The sequence below is a fragment of the Bos taurus genome, chromosome 2, assembly GCF_002263795.3.
Source record: "Bos taurus isolate L1 Dominette 01449 registration number 42190680 breed Hereford chromosome 2, ARS-UCD2.0, whole genome shotgun sequence".
Taxonomy (NCBI): domain Eukaryota; kingdom Metazoa; phylum Chordata; class Mammalia; order Artiodactyla; family Bovidae; genus Bos; species Bos taurus.
The window spans coordinates 34,217,277-34,234,291 of NC_037329.1; the positions used below are offsets into that span (position 1 = coordinate 34,217,277).

A 17,015-nucleotide genomic window follows, 5' to 3' on the forward strand; every position below is an offset into this window, starting at 1 on the left:
GATCAGATTTGCACTTAAGAAAAATCACTCTAAATATGGGCAATGAATTGGTTTAGTTACTCATCTTAATGTGATATCCTATTTGCTGTTATATAAAAGGGAAAATAATTATACGGCTTGAAAAGGTATTAAAAATCTTACAGCCTATTTCCTCTTTTGTCCAGTAAAAGCACAAAAGTTTAAAGACAACTATCTTTCTACTTCTTTTAAATTCTTTCTACTTCTTTTAGAAAAGAATAACTCTGATCTTCTTAAACTGTCAAATTAAGAAATAGGATCTGCTATATAATGTAGACTCTAAATCCATCCAATACACTCTTGAGTCTTTTCCTCTGTATCCCCATTGTTACCAAAGTCAAGAAGTGTTTATTGAGCAACTCTTAGATGGGCTTCTCCAATGGCTCACTGGGTGAAGAATCTGCCTGCAATGCAGGAGACAGAGGAGTCAGTCCCTGGATAGGGAAGATCCCCTGAGTAAGGAAATGCAACCCACTCCAGTATTCTTACCTGGAAAATCCCATGGTCAGAGGAGCCTGGTGGGCTACAGTTCAAAGGGTGGAAAAGGATCAGACGCAAGTGAGCTCAAGCACAGACGGCATATGACAGGGAGACACAAATGAGTTTGAGGTGGTAACCCTATTACCAAAATCTTTAGACTAGTGAAATGGAAACCTTACCCTTTCAGTAGACTTTCTCAAGGCTTTAATCATTTCCTTGTTTTTCTTTTAATCATTTTAAAGTTCTCCAAGTCCTATCTCTGTGGAGGTTCACCGAATTAAATAACATTCCAAAAGAAGATGACAATACTAGTATTTTAATCATGGTTTCTATAAACTTCATGGCCTAGAAGCATTTTAAATATTTAGCTTTTGTGCAGTGAATTTAATCAAGCCATTGTCTGTTTGTTTTCCTGCACAACTATCTAATTTGCCAGATTGTTTTTTGGTCAGGTAAATACACCATAATTTAAGGAGTGAAGAATGACAAATTTGTTGAAATTCAAGGCAAGACTGAATATCATTCATTCCAAGTCTTCTATGTGCCTCTGAAAATTTTATTTAAAAAATCTACCTTAGAGAAGATGAGGATAGTTCTGGTTTCAAGCAAGGGAAGGGTAACTGAAGAGATGAAAGCCTTTGTAAAGAACCGTCCTCCATTTTCTCTCATACTGTAAAACAGACAATGGCTGCTGTGGTGGCTTGCCAGCTGTGAAGAGACTGTGGGCTGAGATTTTCAGCTTGTCTGCATGATTGCATAGATGATTCCATGGGATATGGAAACCTAAAGCAATGTTACGATGTTAAGGTAACATGGACACTGATTTGAGACAGAGCAGTAAATTGGGGCAAATGTCTTCTCTTCTGAGACATTCTTTTTCCTCTGCCCTCCTATGTTGATCTGTTCCGAACATTCTAGTGGCCTGGTGCTTATAAAATGCCTTCTACGATCAGGATCCCCACTGCAACACCAACATTCTTCCTCTGTGGGCATCACTTTTTCTACAGTCAAAGCTGATCTGTCCAGTGCCGTGTTCCCTCATTGTTTGCTAGGCCACAGCATACTTTATGTTTGCTAGGCCGCATCATACTTTGTGATGTAGTAAGTTAAATCAAGGTAACATGTGTTATAAGTGTTCACAAGAGTCCAAACTTTAAAATTATGGGAAAAATAGAAACAGCAAGCCTATGTCAGGTTGGAGAGATGTTTTTGGAGGGGGCAAACAAGGAGTCTTCCTTCAGATGCCTCACATTATACCTTGGAGGCAGGTCTTGTTTTGCATCTCCACACAAGCATTCTTGATGAAACTATTCATTTCAAGAAGATAATAGTCAAAATTTAAACAAGACATCCTATGACTCTAACACTTATAAAAGTCTGAACATATTCTTGCTGAAGAACTACAAAGTCTCCATGGTGCAAGTCAGTCAACTGAGTATTTGCAGGATGACTTAAGCATCAAAGTGAGATTTTGGGCCAATAGTATATTTGAAATTGGGCTTCCCAGGGGACGCTAGTGGGAAAGAACACGCCTGCCAATGCGGGAGACATAAGAGATGTGGGTTTGATCCTTGGGTTGAGAATATCCCCTGAAGGACAGCATGGAAACTCACTCCAGTATTCTTGCATGGAGAATCCCATGGACAGATGGAGGCTGGCAGGCTACAGTCCATAGGGTCACAAAGAGTCGGACATGACTAAAGCGACTTAGCGCACAAGCATGCATATTTGAAATTTCCCCATGGGTGGAGGACTTTCAAGCTTAAGGCATACTGCCCAGTATATGATCTGTTTTTCAGTTTAGCTTGAGATCAGATGTTCCTTTCCTTTTCTGATTTCAAGTCAGATCCCTGGGGAGATTGTCAAATGGCATCTTATTTTCAAAAATTTGAAATGCATATGCATTCACAGGGATGGGGGTTGTGAATGAAAATGTGGAAGAGTACATATTAAACTTTAGCACAATTATAGAATTTCAGAGCTGGAAGTCTCTTCAGCGACCATTTCAGCCTGGTGTGTACAAATTTTACAGTTCTGAGGGTTAAGAGACTTGAGTTTAATGAGGGGTCTGCCAAGAACTAGCAATGTTATTTTTTAAAAGTCCTATCATTTCTCTAATCTTAAGTTTATTTTCACAAGACTAGGGAGATTCAATTAGATAATTTCTAGAGGTATTTCCACTTAGTCTATAAACATTTAATCCATTCACCTCAGTATAAAAGGTCAGAAAACTGAGATCCAGAGACATTAAATGACCTGTGAACTAGTTAAGAACTGCAACTACTGCCCCATGTCTTCTGTCTCATGTTATATCACATTCTTTCTATAGGTTTGCAGAAGCATAGATGATGATGCATTATTTTTATTTTTTTAAATTTTTTCTTTTTATACCTATTATTTGCACTGAACAGCAAAATTCATTTATTTGTTTTTTTTCTTTCTTTCTTTTCTTCCAGGGAGTTTATAAGAAGAAATGAGCTTCCTCGTCCAATTCAGTATTTATGCTGGTCGCCTGTTGGGAGTAAATTAGTAAGTGTTTAAATTATAGAAGTGTTTAATCATTTAAATAAAAGAGGAGCCATTTGATTTTGGCCTTTGTTAAATTTCCCTGCCTGAAAAAAAATACATTTATGACTATTTTAAGTGGTTAAAAATGGGAAGAGTTTAGATAAATTGAAACCCATCTGAGAATTCCGCAAAATCTCAAGCTCATGGATAGACTTCTTTAAATATCGCAGTCAAAAACTTTATCCTCATACCCAGCCAGAATGCGTTGTGCCAGAAAGCTCAGGAAAAATATGGTTTTCACAAGTTTCCCAGACTAGCTTCAGACAACATGAAATTTTGTCCAAGCTCTTATTTAAGGACTCTAAATAAAGATTAGATCTGGCTAGCTATTAATATTCAGAGATTTATTTGACTTTCTGTTAATATACACAATTATTTATTTACTTAATAAAAGCAACTAATATAATAGCAGACATTATTCTTTATTTAATATATAGACTTTAAAATCATAACTTTTATATGTTAAAAATCATAATGTTAATGTGAGTTGGTTGGTATTTTTTGACCTGTTAAAATGGTATCTTAGTTGCAAGTCTTTTCATATCTGGATTATCACTCTTTTTAAAAGTATTAGGTGAATAATTAACACAAATATGCAAACTTTATTGTGTTTCTTATGAAATTTCTCCTTATTAACTAACTTACCACCACTTCTAGGCATATGTCTATCAAAACAATATCTATCTGAAACAAAGACCAGAAGACCCACCTTTTCAAATAACATATAATGGAAAAGAAAATAAAATATTTAATGGAATCCCAGACTGGGTTTACGAAGGTACATCGTATTCTTTTTCTTCTGCTGCGGTTAGGCTTTTAATTGAAAATAATCACACGCATTTAGTAACATTTAGATGAGTGGTATGTTACTGTGATGAGGGTGGCATTTCTGAAAGCTGTTATCAGGTTATGAACAGGACGTGCATATTCTGAAAGAACGAAATCTTGTTATCAGACTGGTGGAATTTATTTTCATGAGCATTATAAAGCAGTAGTAATAATTTATATTCTAAGAAGTATATGGTCCTTAGAAGCAGTGTGAGTATATTTTTCTCAGGTTTATTTTTTCTTGCAAAATAAACCTTTTATCCAAAACTAAAGAGCTGTCTATATTATTGTGCAGGAAAATTTTCTTAGTTCTCAATGCTGTCATGAATTTTGTCCTCTTTCTTAGTTCATGTAGGATCCAGGACTTAACTGGACTTTAAAAGGTCTTCTAGTCCTTGCCTTTATTAAAAAAAAAAAAAAAAAGATATATATATATATATATATATATAAACTAAATTAACTGGTTTTTTTTTAATATTCCTAGAACAGAAAGTTAACTTTCAAATTTATGTTGCTCTGTAGTATAAGTATGGTTTTCCTTGTCTTGGCTACTTTAGATGACTATAAAGAAGCTCCCCCCAATGGGAAAATTAATTATTGTTGAGATTTTATTTTAAAAAATACATTCCTGATTAATGTCAATTCCCTAGTACACTAATTGATGTTTGATATAGGGTATAAGGTTACACTATTCCTCTATACCCAGATTATTCATCTTTTGATAACCAAAGCATGATATATATCACATCCACATTATTAAATTATTTCAGTTAATAAATGGCTATATACAATGTATTTTGAAGTATTTACAATTATTTTGAGTAAGCCATCTTAGTAACTAATAATAATATGCTAGTATTTATTTTTCAGAGGAAATGCTTGCTACAAAATATGCTCTCTGGTGGTCTCCTAATGGAAAATTTTTGGCGTATGCAGAATTTAATGACACAGAGATACCAGTTATTGCCTATTCCTATTATGGTGATGAACAATATCCTAGAACAATAAATATTCCATACCCAAAGGTATGTGGAATACTTTTAGCAGATGCTTCCGTTTCCCTGCTGTCAAAATGAGCAACCAATACCGTGAATAGAGGTGGGATCAACAAGTTTGGAGAGCTTCTTATCCTTGTGCATTGTAAGGCAAACATTGTACTGTGCTCTATTATTTATGTGGACATCTGTTGCTTTGGACATCTGGTTGTGCTGGATGAAGTAGTCTTTGCAAAATCCATTGCAGTCTTTGAAAAACATATGGTCTAGATCATGGAGGAAAAACAAGCTTAACTTAATTTTAATTTTTTTCTTACTTCATGCTCCAAATTCAGGGTAAAGTTCTGTTTTGCAATTCCTTCTGAATTCTGATCTAAATGCAAACTAGAATGGGAAATTAAGACGTTGAATGTGATGTTCCTGTCAGGTCAAAGCAAGTAGGAGTTATGGTCTTTTCTGGACATTTATAGCGACTTCACTTTCCCTTTTCCCTTTCATGCATTGGAGAAGGAAATGGCAACCCGCTCCAGTGTTCTTGTCTGGAGGATCCGAGGGACGGGGGAACCTGGTGGGCTGCCGTCTATGGGGTCGCACAGAGTTGGACACGACTGAAGTGACTTAGCAGCAGCAGCATGGTAGTTTAAGTTTATAAGCCTAGGTTCTTCTTTGAGGGAATTAGGCATGCTGTGAGCCAATGTTTCTTACATAAACATTCTAAAATTCTTAGCTTATGTACTTCACATGCAGTCCCACCTCTCAAGAGAGGCCTCCTGAAAATAAGAGGCCTCATGAAAATAAATTCCACCAGAATGGCCATGTCACAGTGGAGAAATGTCGTAGTCTGAGTTAATTTAGAAAGGAAATCTGAAAGATCAAATCACAAATTCTCCTCTGGCATGAGAAGTAGAAGTGATTTTAGAAGGTAATTTGTTCTTAAGTCACTATTGTTTTTCCTTGCCAAAGGGAACCCTGTTATAGAGGTCCCTATATTGACAAAGATGGGAAGGACATGCATAGACACAAGTGGATTCTGAAGCAAGTCAAAGTGGCCATAGTGAGAGAAATAGAAATTCCAGATAGTCTAAAATTTATATTAAAAATCATATGAGAAAAGGAAATGAGTATGGGGGAGGGTGTCTGTTTAGGTAGAAGATCCTTCAAAGGCTGTGTATTAAATCTGAAAGCTGGAGGTATTTGGAAGTGAGAGGTATGATCCTTGGAACCCAAAAGATGGAAAAGAACTTGGATCTTTAGAAGGTTGTATGGAGCAGGAAGAGATGAAGAAACCCAGACGTCAGAGCAACTCACACTGACAGAGAAGTCAGGACCCAAATTCTCCTGTTTCTTTGAAGCTGAAGCTACTGAACATCTGACACTGGACTGAGAAGTGAGGCAACTATATATATAGCCTATATGCCTAATTTTTGTGGATTTAAATTATTTGACAATTTTAAGGATCTCTTTTTCTGTGATAAAATAACAGAACTCTAAGAAGATATGTGAACATGAACTACACTGCCATGTAAACCTAGGGCATATGCTAAGGCAAAAAGCACAAAGCAAGAACAGTGTAAACCACATGACATTTTATTTTGGGGTGGAATTTTCCTAATCTGGGGGCATTGAAAGCAGTAATAATTTAAGCAGCTACTAGACTGTTTGGTAATTGTCCTAGATCAAATTACAGAGTAAAAGCAAAAAGTATCTTTCATTATTTATTCTTTACACTCCCTTCCCCAAATCAAGCTCCCTCTGCACTCCCCTTGGCACATGGAGAAATTATTACAATTATCCTAATAACAATAATAATAGTGTGAACTATCTGTCTTAAAAGTCAGAAAAGAGAGTATCGATTATGGAACTGCATTTTTAAATCCCTAATAGTTTTCCTTATGAATTAAAGCTCCCATTAATCACTAAGAGTATGTATTTTCACTCTGGCTGCACAATATTTGTAATTACACTGCAATGAAATTTGTAAACGTTATAATTAGAATGTTTTCAACAGTAATATACCTAACAATTACTAGCTTATAAAAATACGCCTAAATTCCAAAAGTGTCTTTAAAATGTTGGTGATAATTAGAATTTTGTGAGTTTATCTATCTCCACTTTCTTTACAGGCTGGAGCTAAGAATCCTGTTGTTCGGATCTTTATCATTGATGCCACTTACCCTGAGCATATAGGTCCCAGAGAAGTGCCAGTACCAGCAATGATAGCCTCAAGGTATATTTATCTCTGATGCTCCCCACCTTTTAAACTGAATTTTAGCACTGAAATTTCTTCATCAGGGTTTACATTTCTTTTCTAGCAAGTTTGCAATGACTATTGTACAACAAAAATAAATAAATAAATTAGCATGCCAAGCTAAACACATAGCAAAATTAAAATTCACAAATAAGTTTTCTAAACTGATGTGAACATACTAACCCTTGACATACATATAAAGATGACCAGAGTACTCAGTCTAAGTGCTGCTTCCCTTGGATATGTGAGTGTAAGCTAGGGACAAACAAGGAGATAGTAAAATTTATGCATGCTCTCAGCTTGGCTTCCTTCAAGTCTGGCCTACTTTTTCCCAGTGTTTGTGGATCATGCTTATTATATGTGCACCTCAAACAGGAGAAGATAAGCCAACCCCCTCCAAATATTAGTGTTTTTCACTAGGATGCAGTCTATTTGAAGTGTCCTGGTTGTAGCATTATCTGTTTGTGGATGAACTGCAGGCAGACCTGGACAGAAGCATTTTCATTTCTGTGAAAGGTACCAGCATGGTACCCATTGAGATCTTGTCTAATTGATCCTGGTCATTCTGGTTGACATGGAAAACGGGGAGGGGTCCATAAGCCCTGTCTGGCTGGCATCCTTACTCCTTCCTATATTCTCTCAGAACAAGGCTTGACTCCTCTTCTCCTGCCTCAGCAGGTAGGTCAGCCAGGGCCAGATGATTGATTAATAGGAAAAAAACACCTCATCAGAGGCCTCTGCCGGATTTTGCCAAGGTGAATCCACTCTCGGATAATCATTCTTTTTTTTTTTTTCAATTATCCATTATTCCCCACCCTAATCTGGTTGATGAAAACTGGACTAAATATATCTGATTTTTTTATGCATCATTCTCCTCCAGAGGCAAGTGGAACAAAAGAAAGCATCATTTGTGCATCCGTAATATACTAACTATGTAATAATATCTAACATTTTTTGAGCACTCACTATGTTGTATGTATAGTTTGTAAGCACTTTAAGCATTCTTAGTAAATCTTTACAGCAACCTTTCATACTGGTAATGTTATTATTCCCATATTATATAGAAACAGAGGCACAGATATGTTAGTCAAGGTAGTATAACTAGTAGGAGATAAAGCCAGACTCTGAACCAGAGATCCCTTGTAGCTCTGTGATTCCTTTTACAACAAGGTCCAACATTTTGTGGTTTATTTACATTGTTGTTACATTCACCCTCAGAGCCAAGTAATCATTGCTTCCTTTCACCAACATCCACTTTGTGCCAAGCACTGTTTGAGTTACTTCGCATACACTATCTCTGATTATTATACTAACCCAAATTTCAACCCCTGACCTGTAGCTAAAACAGCTTCCAACACAAACCTGCCTGGAAATAAAGGTGGTCTTTTATCCACTTAGCTCTCTGTTAATTAGTTAAAAAGTGAAAACTTGAGTTCAGCTATGGAAAAATAGGCAATTTAATGCTTTTGTCCTATAAGTTGGCCAATAACTTTGGCCTTGTGTATTAATTTTTTTCCTAAGATATTAAAATCCCAACTGGGGAGAAAATTCAATTATAAAATCATTCTATTAGATCAGTGAACTCTTATATGTTCTCTAAAACTTAGCAGGTGTATTTAAATTTTTAATGTTTAAAAGAATATTTTGCCTTCCTTACCTGTGGCTTAAGTGTTTCAGAATAATAAAATATGTCCTTTAGAAAACACAAATTAAGAAATTATTTGAATGTGATATTGATTTATAGTTGTGACTTTCTGTTTTGATTTGTTTGCAGTGATTATTATTTCAGTTGGCTCACATGGGTTACTGATGATCGAATATGTTTGCAGTGGCTAAAAAGAATCCAAAATGTTTCAGTGTTGTCTACATGTGATTTCAGGGAAGACTGGCAGACATGGAACTGTCCAAAGGTATGTTGCATTAAAACCACAGAGGTATATTTCTGAAGATAAAAGTACAAGAGTGGGGACTTATCTATAGCTAATATTTTGTATTATAAAGCAGAATTACTGCATTCAACTCCTGATTGCTTTGCAAAAAACACTATTTGAAGGTTCGTTATTTTTATTAAACCAGTAAGATACTTTTTGTTTTCTTGAATGACTGTGCATTGAAACTGACTAGAGAAAAAGATTAAATGACAATGCCATACTGGGAAAATCAGGTATCTGGTTTTGAATTAGGATGGAAGTCCATCCTTTTAAGATTATAAAATTGTCAGTCCAAAAAAGCAAAATAATGATGATAAAAATAAAAGATGGGTCCATTAAAGAAGTAGATGTGTTCTATTCAAAAGAATTAGAGAAAAATGCAAATGGTGATGTTTGCATTTGCAAATGCAAACGTTCTATTCAATGTCAAAATTGAAAAATAAGAATTCCAAAGTAAACAAATATTATCAAAGGAAAGCCAAACACTTCTATTTGAAAATCAAAAGTAGGTAACTGAGAATGATATGAAACAGCTTTAATTATCCTGCTATCCTGTTATCTTTGCAGAATACTCAATACTGTGCTAATTTTAGGGAGAAAAAAACTAGGCACAGATTTATTGTTGAGTTTTAATTGTTTTTATTGCTCAAATCCAAACATAATCTGTTGAATTAATGAGTCAGAAAGCTACTTCTCCAATCGGAAAGCTTCAAAATAGGCCTGTTCTTAAGTACTCATATTAGAGACTAAGAAACACAAAATGTTTTCTTTAAATAGGAAATTTGATGGGTACATTTCATGAGACATCTAATTATGAAGAAATGTTTCATTAAACCAAATATAGAATAAACCTATTTTATAAAGTAAGAAAAAAAGCACAGAGCAATCAAAGTAAAACACTAAATTCCATCTAGAAATTAGGACATTATGTTTTGCAAGAAAAAAGTCATATGAATCTGTTTGGAAATATATCAGGACTATAATAGTCAACATTACTCAGGCTAAAAATATTTTTAAATCACTACTGTGTCTGTAAGAAGCTTGACTAATTTTGATGGAATATGCTAGAAGCTTATTTTTATCTTATTTATGTTTTGATATACAAAGCAGGAAGATTTTTGGCATTAATGCAGTGTCATAGGCAAAAAGAAAAGATAGAATAAATTTAATTTTTCTAGGTAAATAGAAACAACTGGATGAATATATTGTTAATATCTTCATTGAATCTCAATACTAGGAATTATTGATTTAATTATATTAGTTTATAAGATTGGTCATTTAGATAAAATTTTTAGCTCTTAAAACTAAGCATTTAAAACTATAATTGCTTTGGAATTTGAATTTCTAATTTATCAAATCTGAGACAACTTAATCCAAACTGACAGAACGTATAAGATGCTCATTCAATGAGATGTGGAATTCCCTGGAATATAAACTTTAGTTTTATGGCCAAAATCAATGATTAAGTTTAGAATACCAGGTTTGAATAACCTTAAAATTTCAAAACAACTGCAGTTTCGAAATAGTCTGGTAAACACATGGAACATATTTTTTAGATTTAAGAACAATAGAGTTGAATTTTCCAGTAACCATACTTATGACTGATGTGTGTGTGTGTGTTTAGTTTTGAAAACAAACAACATTTAAGGTTAAGAGACTTGGCAACACTTTATTCATGTTGGGAGTCATACCCAAAATAAGCAAAGGAAACTGGCAATAATTACTTGTAATATAACTGTATTAATAAATTTGTAGTTTGAGGGAGGAACATCCTTCATCATATTATTCTCTGCAAGAGAATTAAAATTAATTTTATCTTAATAGCTAGAAATGAATAAAACACTTCACTCTATTAAGTCTTATCTTATTTTTTCTGAAACACTGGCCTATCCCTATAAGAGAAAATCCAAACTATGCTTTCAAATTTTATTATTCTTTTGCTTTTTATGACAATACACTCTCTCATGTTTCTCTTTCTACTTTACTGTTTCTTTCTAGCTCTTCCTCTTCTGACTTTTCTAGAAATCTTATTATTCTCCAAGTTAATGCATTTAACCCCTCCAAAAGTTCAGCAGGTTAATACAATAGGTTTGCACATTCATGTAACCATCTAATAGTGAGTCCAGGTAAGTGGGTGAGGAAATGAGTGCTCTGCTCCACAGAGTCATTCAGGAACCCAGGTTGATAACATTTCTGTCTTCATCCAGTAACTTCTAAGGATATTCCAAGGTTATTCAAAGCTGGTCATCAACATCCAGCTAGGGAGTGAAAAAAGAATGGAGGATATGTATGAAAGGGTTTTGTAGGTTAGACATAGAAGTAGCATGAGTTACTTTTGCTCAAAAGCTATGGGTTAGAACTTACACATGACCACATCTAAGTGGATGGGGGCCTGGGAAATGTAGCCTACCTGAAGTTCTAGGAAAACCAGGAAGTAAATGATTGCTAATTATCTTAAGTCTCTATTCCAACACTCTGTTACTCTCCTAGGTGATTTTTATCTAATGCAAGAAAGTTTCAATTACCACTTGACCCACAAATTCATTCTGAGGATTTGAACTTTTATGTATCTCTGGCTACATCTGCTCTACTCCACCCTCACTACCACTACCCAGATTTGGGTCTTCAGCATCTTTTTTCCAAACATTACAACGTCGTTGTTTAGTCACTAAGTCGTGGCTGACTTTTTTTGTGACCCCCAAAGACTGTAACCCGCCATCTGTCTTACATCTGTCTGACAGATGTAAACTCATCTGTCCATGGGATTCTCCAGGCAAGAATACTGGAGCGGGTTGCCATTTCTTTCTCCAGGGCATCTTACTAACCCAGAGATCAAATCTACATCTCCTGTATTGCAGGCAGATTTTTTACTGCTGAGCCACCAGGGAAGCCTCCCACTATGTTACCCACTTCTCATCTATTCTCTTATCATGTTCACAATTATATTTTTCAAATTGTGATTTTGAAAACTTTCAAAGGATTTATTATCCACCGGAGAAATCCAAATTTCCTAATTGTGGCATAAAATTTTCTCCAAGATTTTGCTGATGCCCCTACATTCTCCCTTATCTTCTAATTCTTTCCCACGGTCAGCCCTCACTCAGCCATACTGAGCCACCTGTGGTTTTCTAAGCTAGCCTCATCTCTATGCTATTTATTCCATCTAGAATACTTTTCATTTAACTGTTTATAAAATTCTATTCATTTTTAGGCTTGTTAAGTATTTGTTCAATAAATTTGTTGTACTATCCTCAGTTCAGTTCAGTTCAGTCACTCAGTCGTGTCCAACTCTTTGCGACCCCATGAATCGCAGCACGCCAGGCCTCCCTGTCCATCACCAACACCCAGAGTTCACTGAGACTCACGTCCATCGAGTCAGTGATGCCATCCAGCCATCTCATCCTCTGTCGTCCCCTTCTCCTCCTGCTCCCAATCCCTCCCAGCATCAGAGTCTTTTCCAATGAGTCAACTCTTTGCGTGAGGTGGCCAAAGTACTGGACTTTCAGCTTTAGCATCATTCCTTCCAAAGAAATCCCAGGGCCGTTCTCCTTCAGAATGGACTGGTTGGATCTCCTTGCAGTCCAAGGGACTCTCAAAAGTCTTCTCCAACACCACAGTTCAAAAGCATCAATTCTTCGGCGCTCAGCCTTCTTCACAGTCCAACTCTCACATCCATACATGACCACTGGAAAAACCATAGCCTTGACTAGACGGACCTTTGTTGGCAAAGTAATGTCTCTGCTTTTGAATATGCTATCTAGGTTGGTCATAACTTTCCTTCCAAGAAGTAAGCGTCTTTTAATTTCATGGCTGCAGTCAAGTATATACCAAAAATAAGATTCAGTGCAAACTTTAAGATTTCTAGATACTTTATAAGATTGAGGAAAGAAAAAAAAATTAACCTAAATTCCACTGGGAAATGCCTTTTTACCTAAATGACAACGGTTTGGTTTGTGGTAGGTCTCCATGGATGTTGTTATAATTCCAGTCACTGACTTGTGGAAAATTTAACCAGAATTATGAATTATTTGCAATAAGACACAGCCCTCAGATCATCCTTATGTACGCAATAGTGATGTTGCATACGATTTTGAATCTAGTCATCTTCAACTCAAGTGTATAGTTGGTTGACTAACAGTAGTACACTCTGACCAGCCAGCTTAACTTGTTCAACTGTCCAGAGTAAAAAACTGTCCTCTTAATACTATGTTTCATTTGATCTTTTTTTTTTTTTTTTTTTTTGCCTCTTAGACCCAGGAGCATATAGAAGAAAGCAGAACTGGATGGGCTGGTGGAGTATGATTGCTATCTTTTCCTTATCTTTTAATTAAATTCTCAGCTATTAAAGGACTATTTGAAATGTATGCAAACTGGCACTACTTGATTTTATAGAAAAATAACAAGGTAAAAAACACAAAGGTAGTGATCCCTTCAGCAATTTTGTGCCAGACAATTTTAATGTCTATATATCTAGAATTCTATTGAGAATGAATCATATACCTCATGTTCATTTCTTAACTTTTTCAACCAACTCTCTGATATCTATAATTAGTATTGCTTCTTTAAAAATGTAATAAATATCATTTTTCAAAAGGGAACACAACCCCTGATTTACTTAAAATAATCTTGATAACTTTTAGCCATTTGAATCCAGGGAAAATAATTACATTTGGTATCCTTGGTTTAGAGACAACCCTACCTCTCATTATATTTTATATAAATAAGTGAGTAGATTAATTTCATACATACCCATATTTATTCTAGTTTTTAAGTAAAGTGGTATCAGTTAGGGAAGTGTGTGTTTTGTTACAGTTTGTAATCATATATATCTGGATTATTTTGGATAGATTTATTCAGTGATTTTTAAGGATTTTTGTGTAAAACTAAATCGTGTTTTAGGAAAACATCAATTGTATCTTATATCTTATACGAAGAACACAAAATAAGACAAATAATAAATGAATATTGTAAGGATGCTACCATTTATCACAAATATGGCATTGAATTCAACTAACATTTGGGTAAAAAAAAGAAAGACTACTTCTGAGATTTGGACACATGCAAAGAAAAAAGAAACTCTTATATAGTTTAACACATTAACCCAAGACAAGGGACAATAAAGAATTCAGAAGTAAATTCTGAGATGATAAGTCTTATAAAAATTTAAATTAAGATGGAGAGTGAAGTAAACATCTTCAGGTATTGAAAATTATTTTTTGTATACTTTCCTAGATCCAGCAATTTTAGCTTACATATATTTACTTTCTATCTTCAGTTAAAGATACTTCAGTTTTATTCATTTGGAGAATTTAGTTGTGTTAGTCGCTCAGTCTTATCCAACTCTTTGCATCCCCATGGACTGTAGCCCACCAGGTTCCTCTGTCCATGGTCTTCTCCAGGCAAGAATACTGGAGTGGATGGTCATTTCCTTCTCCAGGGGATCCTCCTGACCCAGGGATTGAACCCCAGTCTCCCATATTGCAGGCAAATTCTTACTGTCTGTGCCACCAGGGAAGCCCCTAACTAGAGAATAGTTATTACTTTATTTTTTTATGCAGGTAAATGTACATGGGTGCAGGCTAAGTCACTTCAGTTATGTCCAACCCTATGGACTGTAGCCCATCAGGCTCCTCTGCCCATGGAATTTTCCAGGCAAGAATACTGGAGTGGGTTGCCCTGCCCTCCTCAGCATGCTCATAAAATCAGCATCTCTTATGTCTTCTGCATTGGCAGGCATCATCTTTACCACTAGTACCACCTAACAAGGTAACAAGGATAAGTGTGTAATTCAGAAAAAAAAAGAAAAAGAAAATCCTATTTTATTTCACTCTTTAACATTGTATAAGTAACAGGAAAAAAGAGAAGAAGTCAGTGAAAGAACAGGATTTTCTAAATTTTTTGGATTCTAGGTCAACCAGAAGCTTGCCTTCCAGAAAGGTAATTCCTAGATCAGCATTTGAAAACTTGAGAAAAGAGAAAATTTTAATTTATGAGTTCACTGTCATTATAGAGATTTCCTATAAAGACTGAGAGAGGAAAGAATACTTGAAAATATCTTTAGTTATGTTCTCCATGATAATGATATAGCTAGAGTTTCTATAAAGTAATATGAATGATGTGATTTTACAAATAGACAAACCATGATACCAGCAATCTTATCAAAGACATGATCTTAGGAATCCATACACATTTATTCTGAAAATACTGGCACCATTCAGAACACTCTGAAATGCTTTAAAACACATCTTTTGAAATCTGTTTATAAGCAGGTTGAGAACAATTTTATCTTGTAAATTTTTATAGTCTGTATAGCATAAGTCTTGTAATCCCAGCAAACAATAGCTGAATGAATGAATGAATTGACTTCTAAAGTTTTAGAACATTGTTTAAATACCCTCAGTGGAAGCACATACATGCCCTTTGAGGGAGAATGAGGTCTCTACATTAAATCAAAAATCATGCCAAAATAAATCTAGTGAATAAATGAAATATGCATCTGCAAAATATGATTTTACACTAGATCATTATAGTATCTACAGTTTTAGAATTCTAATGGAAAAAATTAGTTTTCCTGTGTACTAATCTCAATTTCTCCAAATGTATCCAATAGTCATTAACTTTCTGAATATTAGAAGAATTGTGGAAAATTTTTTGAAGTGAGTTTTCAAGAGTAAGTTCACACTTCCCCAAGGCAGCTATTTTCAAGGGGGCCATTCATTAGATTTTATAAGTCCTGACAAGCTTTTTGGAGTCATGACTTTGTATAGTCATAACTCATATGTCATAATGTGCTGCATAGCTTCCTTTGACCCATAATCAAACCAGTGGCTTAATAAAATTACCCAGAAATAACCCAGAAATATTTGTTTTTCAGACATCTGTTCAAATAATATTTATGAGGGTTTTAGATAAAGTGTATAGGCTAGTCATATTAATATAAATTTAAAGAGCAATTTTAGACCAGTTTTTCCTTTAGTATTTGTCAAAGAGGTTTAAAATGAAAAAGGCCTTCAGAGATCACCTATGAACTAGAAAAGAGACTAAATGACAGTTAACCTATTAATTCAGGTAGAGAACTAGCAAATACTTCCTTGAGAACTTTAAGGAAGTTCTTAAAGTCACTTCCTTTTCTTCCGCATGAGATATTGTGTCTTAATTTGGGGGAAATGCTCTAATTTCTTCTTTGGTATTTTATCAGAAAAATAACAACAAATTCACTTAAAAAAATTTTTTTTTTTTGTCCTGTGGAGAGCAGACAAAAAAGGAAGATTTAATCAAAGACTCTATTAATAGTATTTAATCACTAAAATGTGAAGAACAAATACTAAACACATAATGCTTAGAATGCAAAGCCACATTTAAATCATTTAAAAATAATTAAGCCATACACCGCATCACATTTGAGTTGTTGGTGAAATCCTATGGCTTAGATAAATGGATGCTCTACTTGATGCCTGAAAGTCTGTGCCTTTGACTAAATGTGGGCTCAGTTTAGGCATCAGCCTTCCATAAGCAGGTTATTTACCATCTGTGGCAAAAAATTAACTGGTGTTACATCATCTTACCTTCCAAGAAAAAATTTTCAATGACTTTGTAAGTAGAGATGAGGAGTTTATCAGTACATCTAAGCATGATAAAGGGAGCTGTGAGGATGTCTTGTTAAACTGAGGACCACCTAGTGACATGTGGTTATCTAGGGCCCAGGCGTGACTTGCTGCCGGAGCACTTAACTCAGGATGCATTATGGATCTCACTCTGGCAGTGTGAATGCGGAAATATTTTACACTCTCTTTACCTCACCCAAGTTACCTGTTCATCTAAAGCATCTGTCTTGGATGTGTGCAATTAAAGGAGAGAAGATAACAGTCTTTGCCTAACAAAAATACTCTTCCTGTTTGCCTGATTCCACTATCTTGAAACATAATGTTCTGCCCTCTTACTTTCTGT

General features: G+C 35.1%; 1 protein-coding gene across 5 annotated transcripts in view; it reads left to right on the forward strand.

Moving 5' to 3' along the window:
* Positions 1 to 17,015, forward strand: part of FAP (fibroblast activation protein alpha) — a 79,197-nt gene that overhangs the window by 25,084 nt on the left and 37,098 nt on the right. For 4 of the 5 annotated variants that reach the window (XM_010801968.4, XM_010801969.4, XM_059892660.1 and 1 more), the window contains exons 8-13: positions 2,955 to 3,027; positions 3,724 to 3,844; positions 4,765 to 4,919; positions 7,013 to 7,116; positions 8,912 to 9,047; positions 13,320 to 13,364. In XM_010801968.4, the coding sequence (XP_010800270.1) occupies positions 2,955 to 3,027; positions 3,724 to 3,844; positions 4,765 to 4,919; positions 7,013 to 7,116; positions 8,912 to 9,047; positions 13,320 to 13,364 (634 nt within the window). Of the gene's footprint in view, positions 1 to 1,184; positions 1,306 to 2,954; positions 3,028 to 3,723; positions 3,845 to 4,764; positions 4,920 to 7,012; positions 7,117 to 8,911; positions 9,048 to 13,319; positions 13,365 to 17,015 lie in introns of those variants that run through there. The other variant, XM_059892669.1, reaches the window with a different exon arrangement.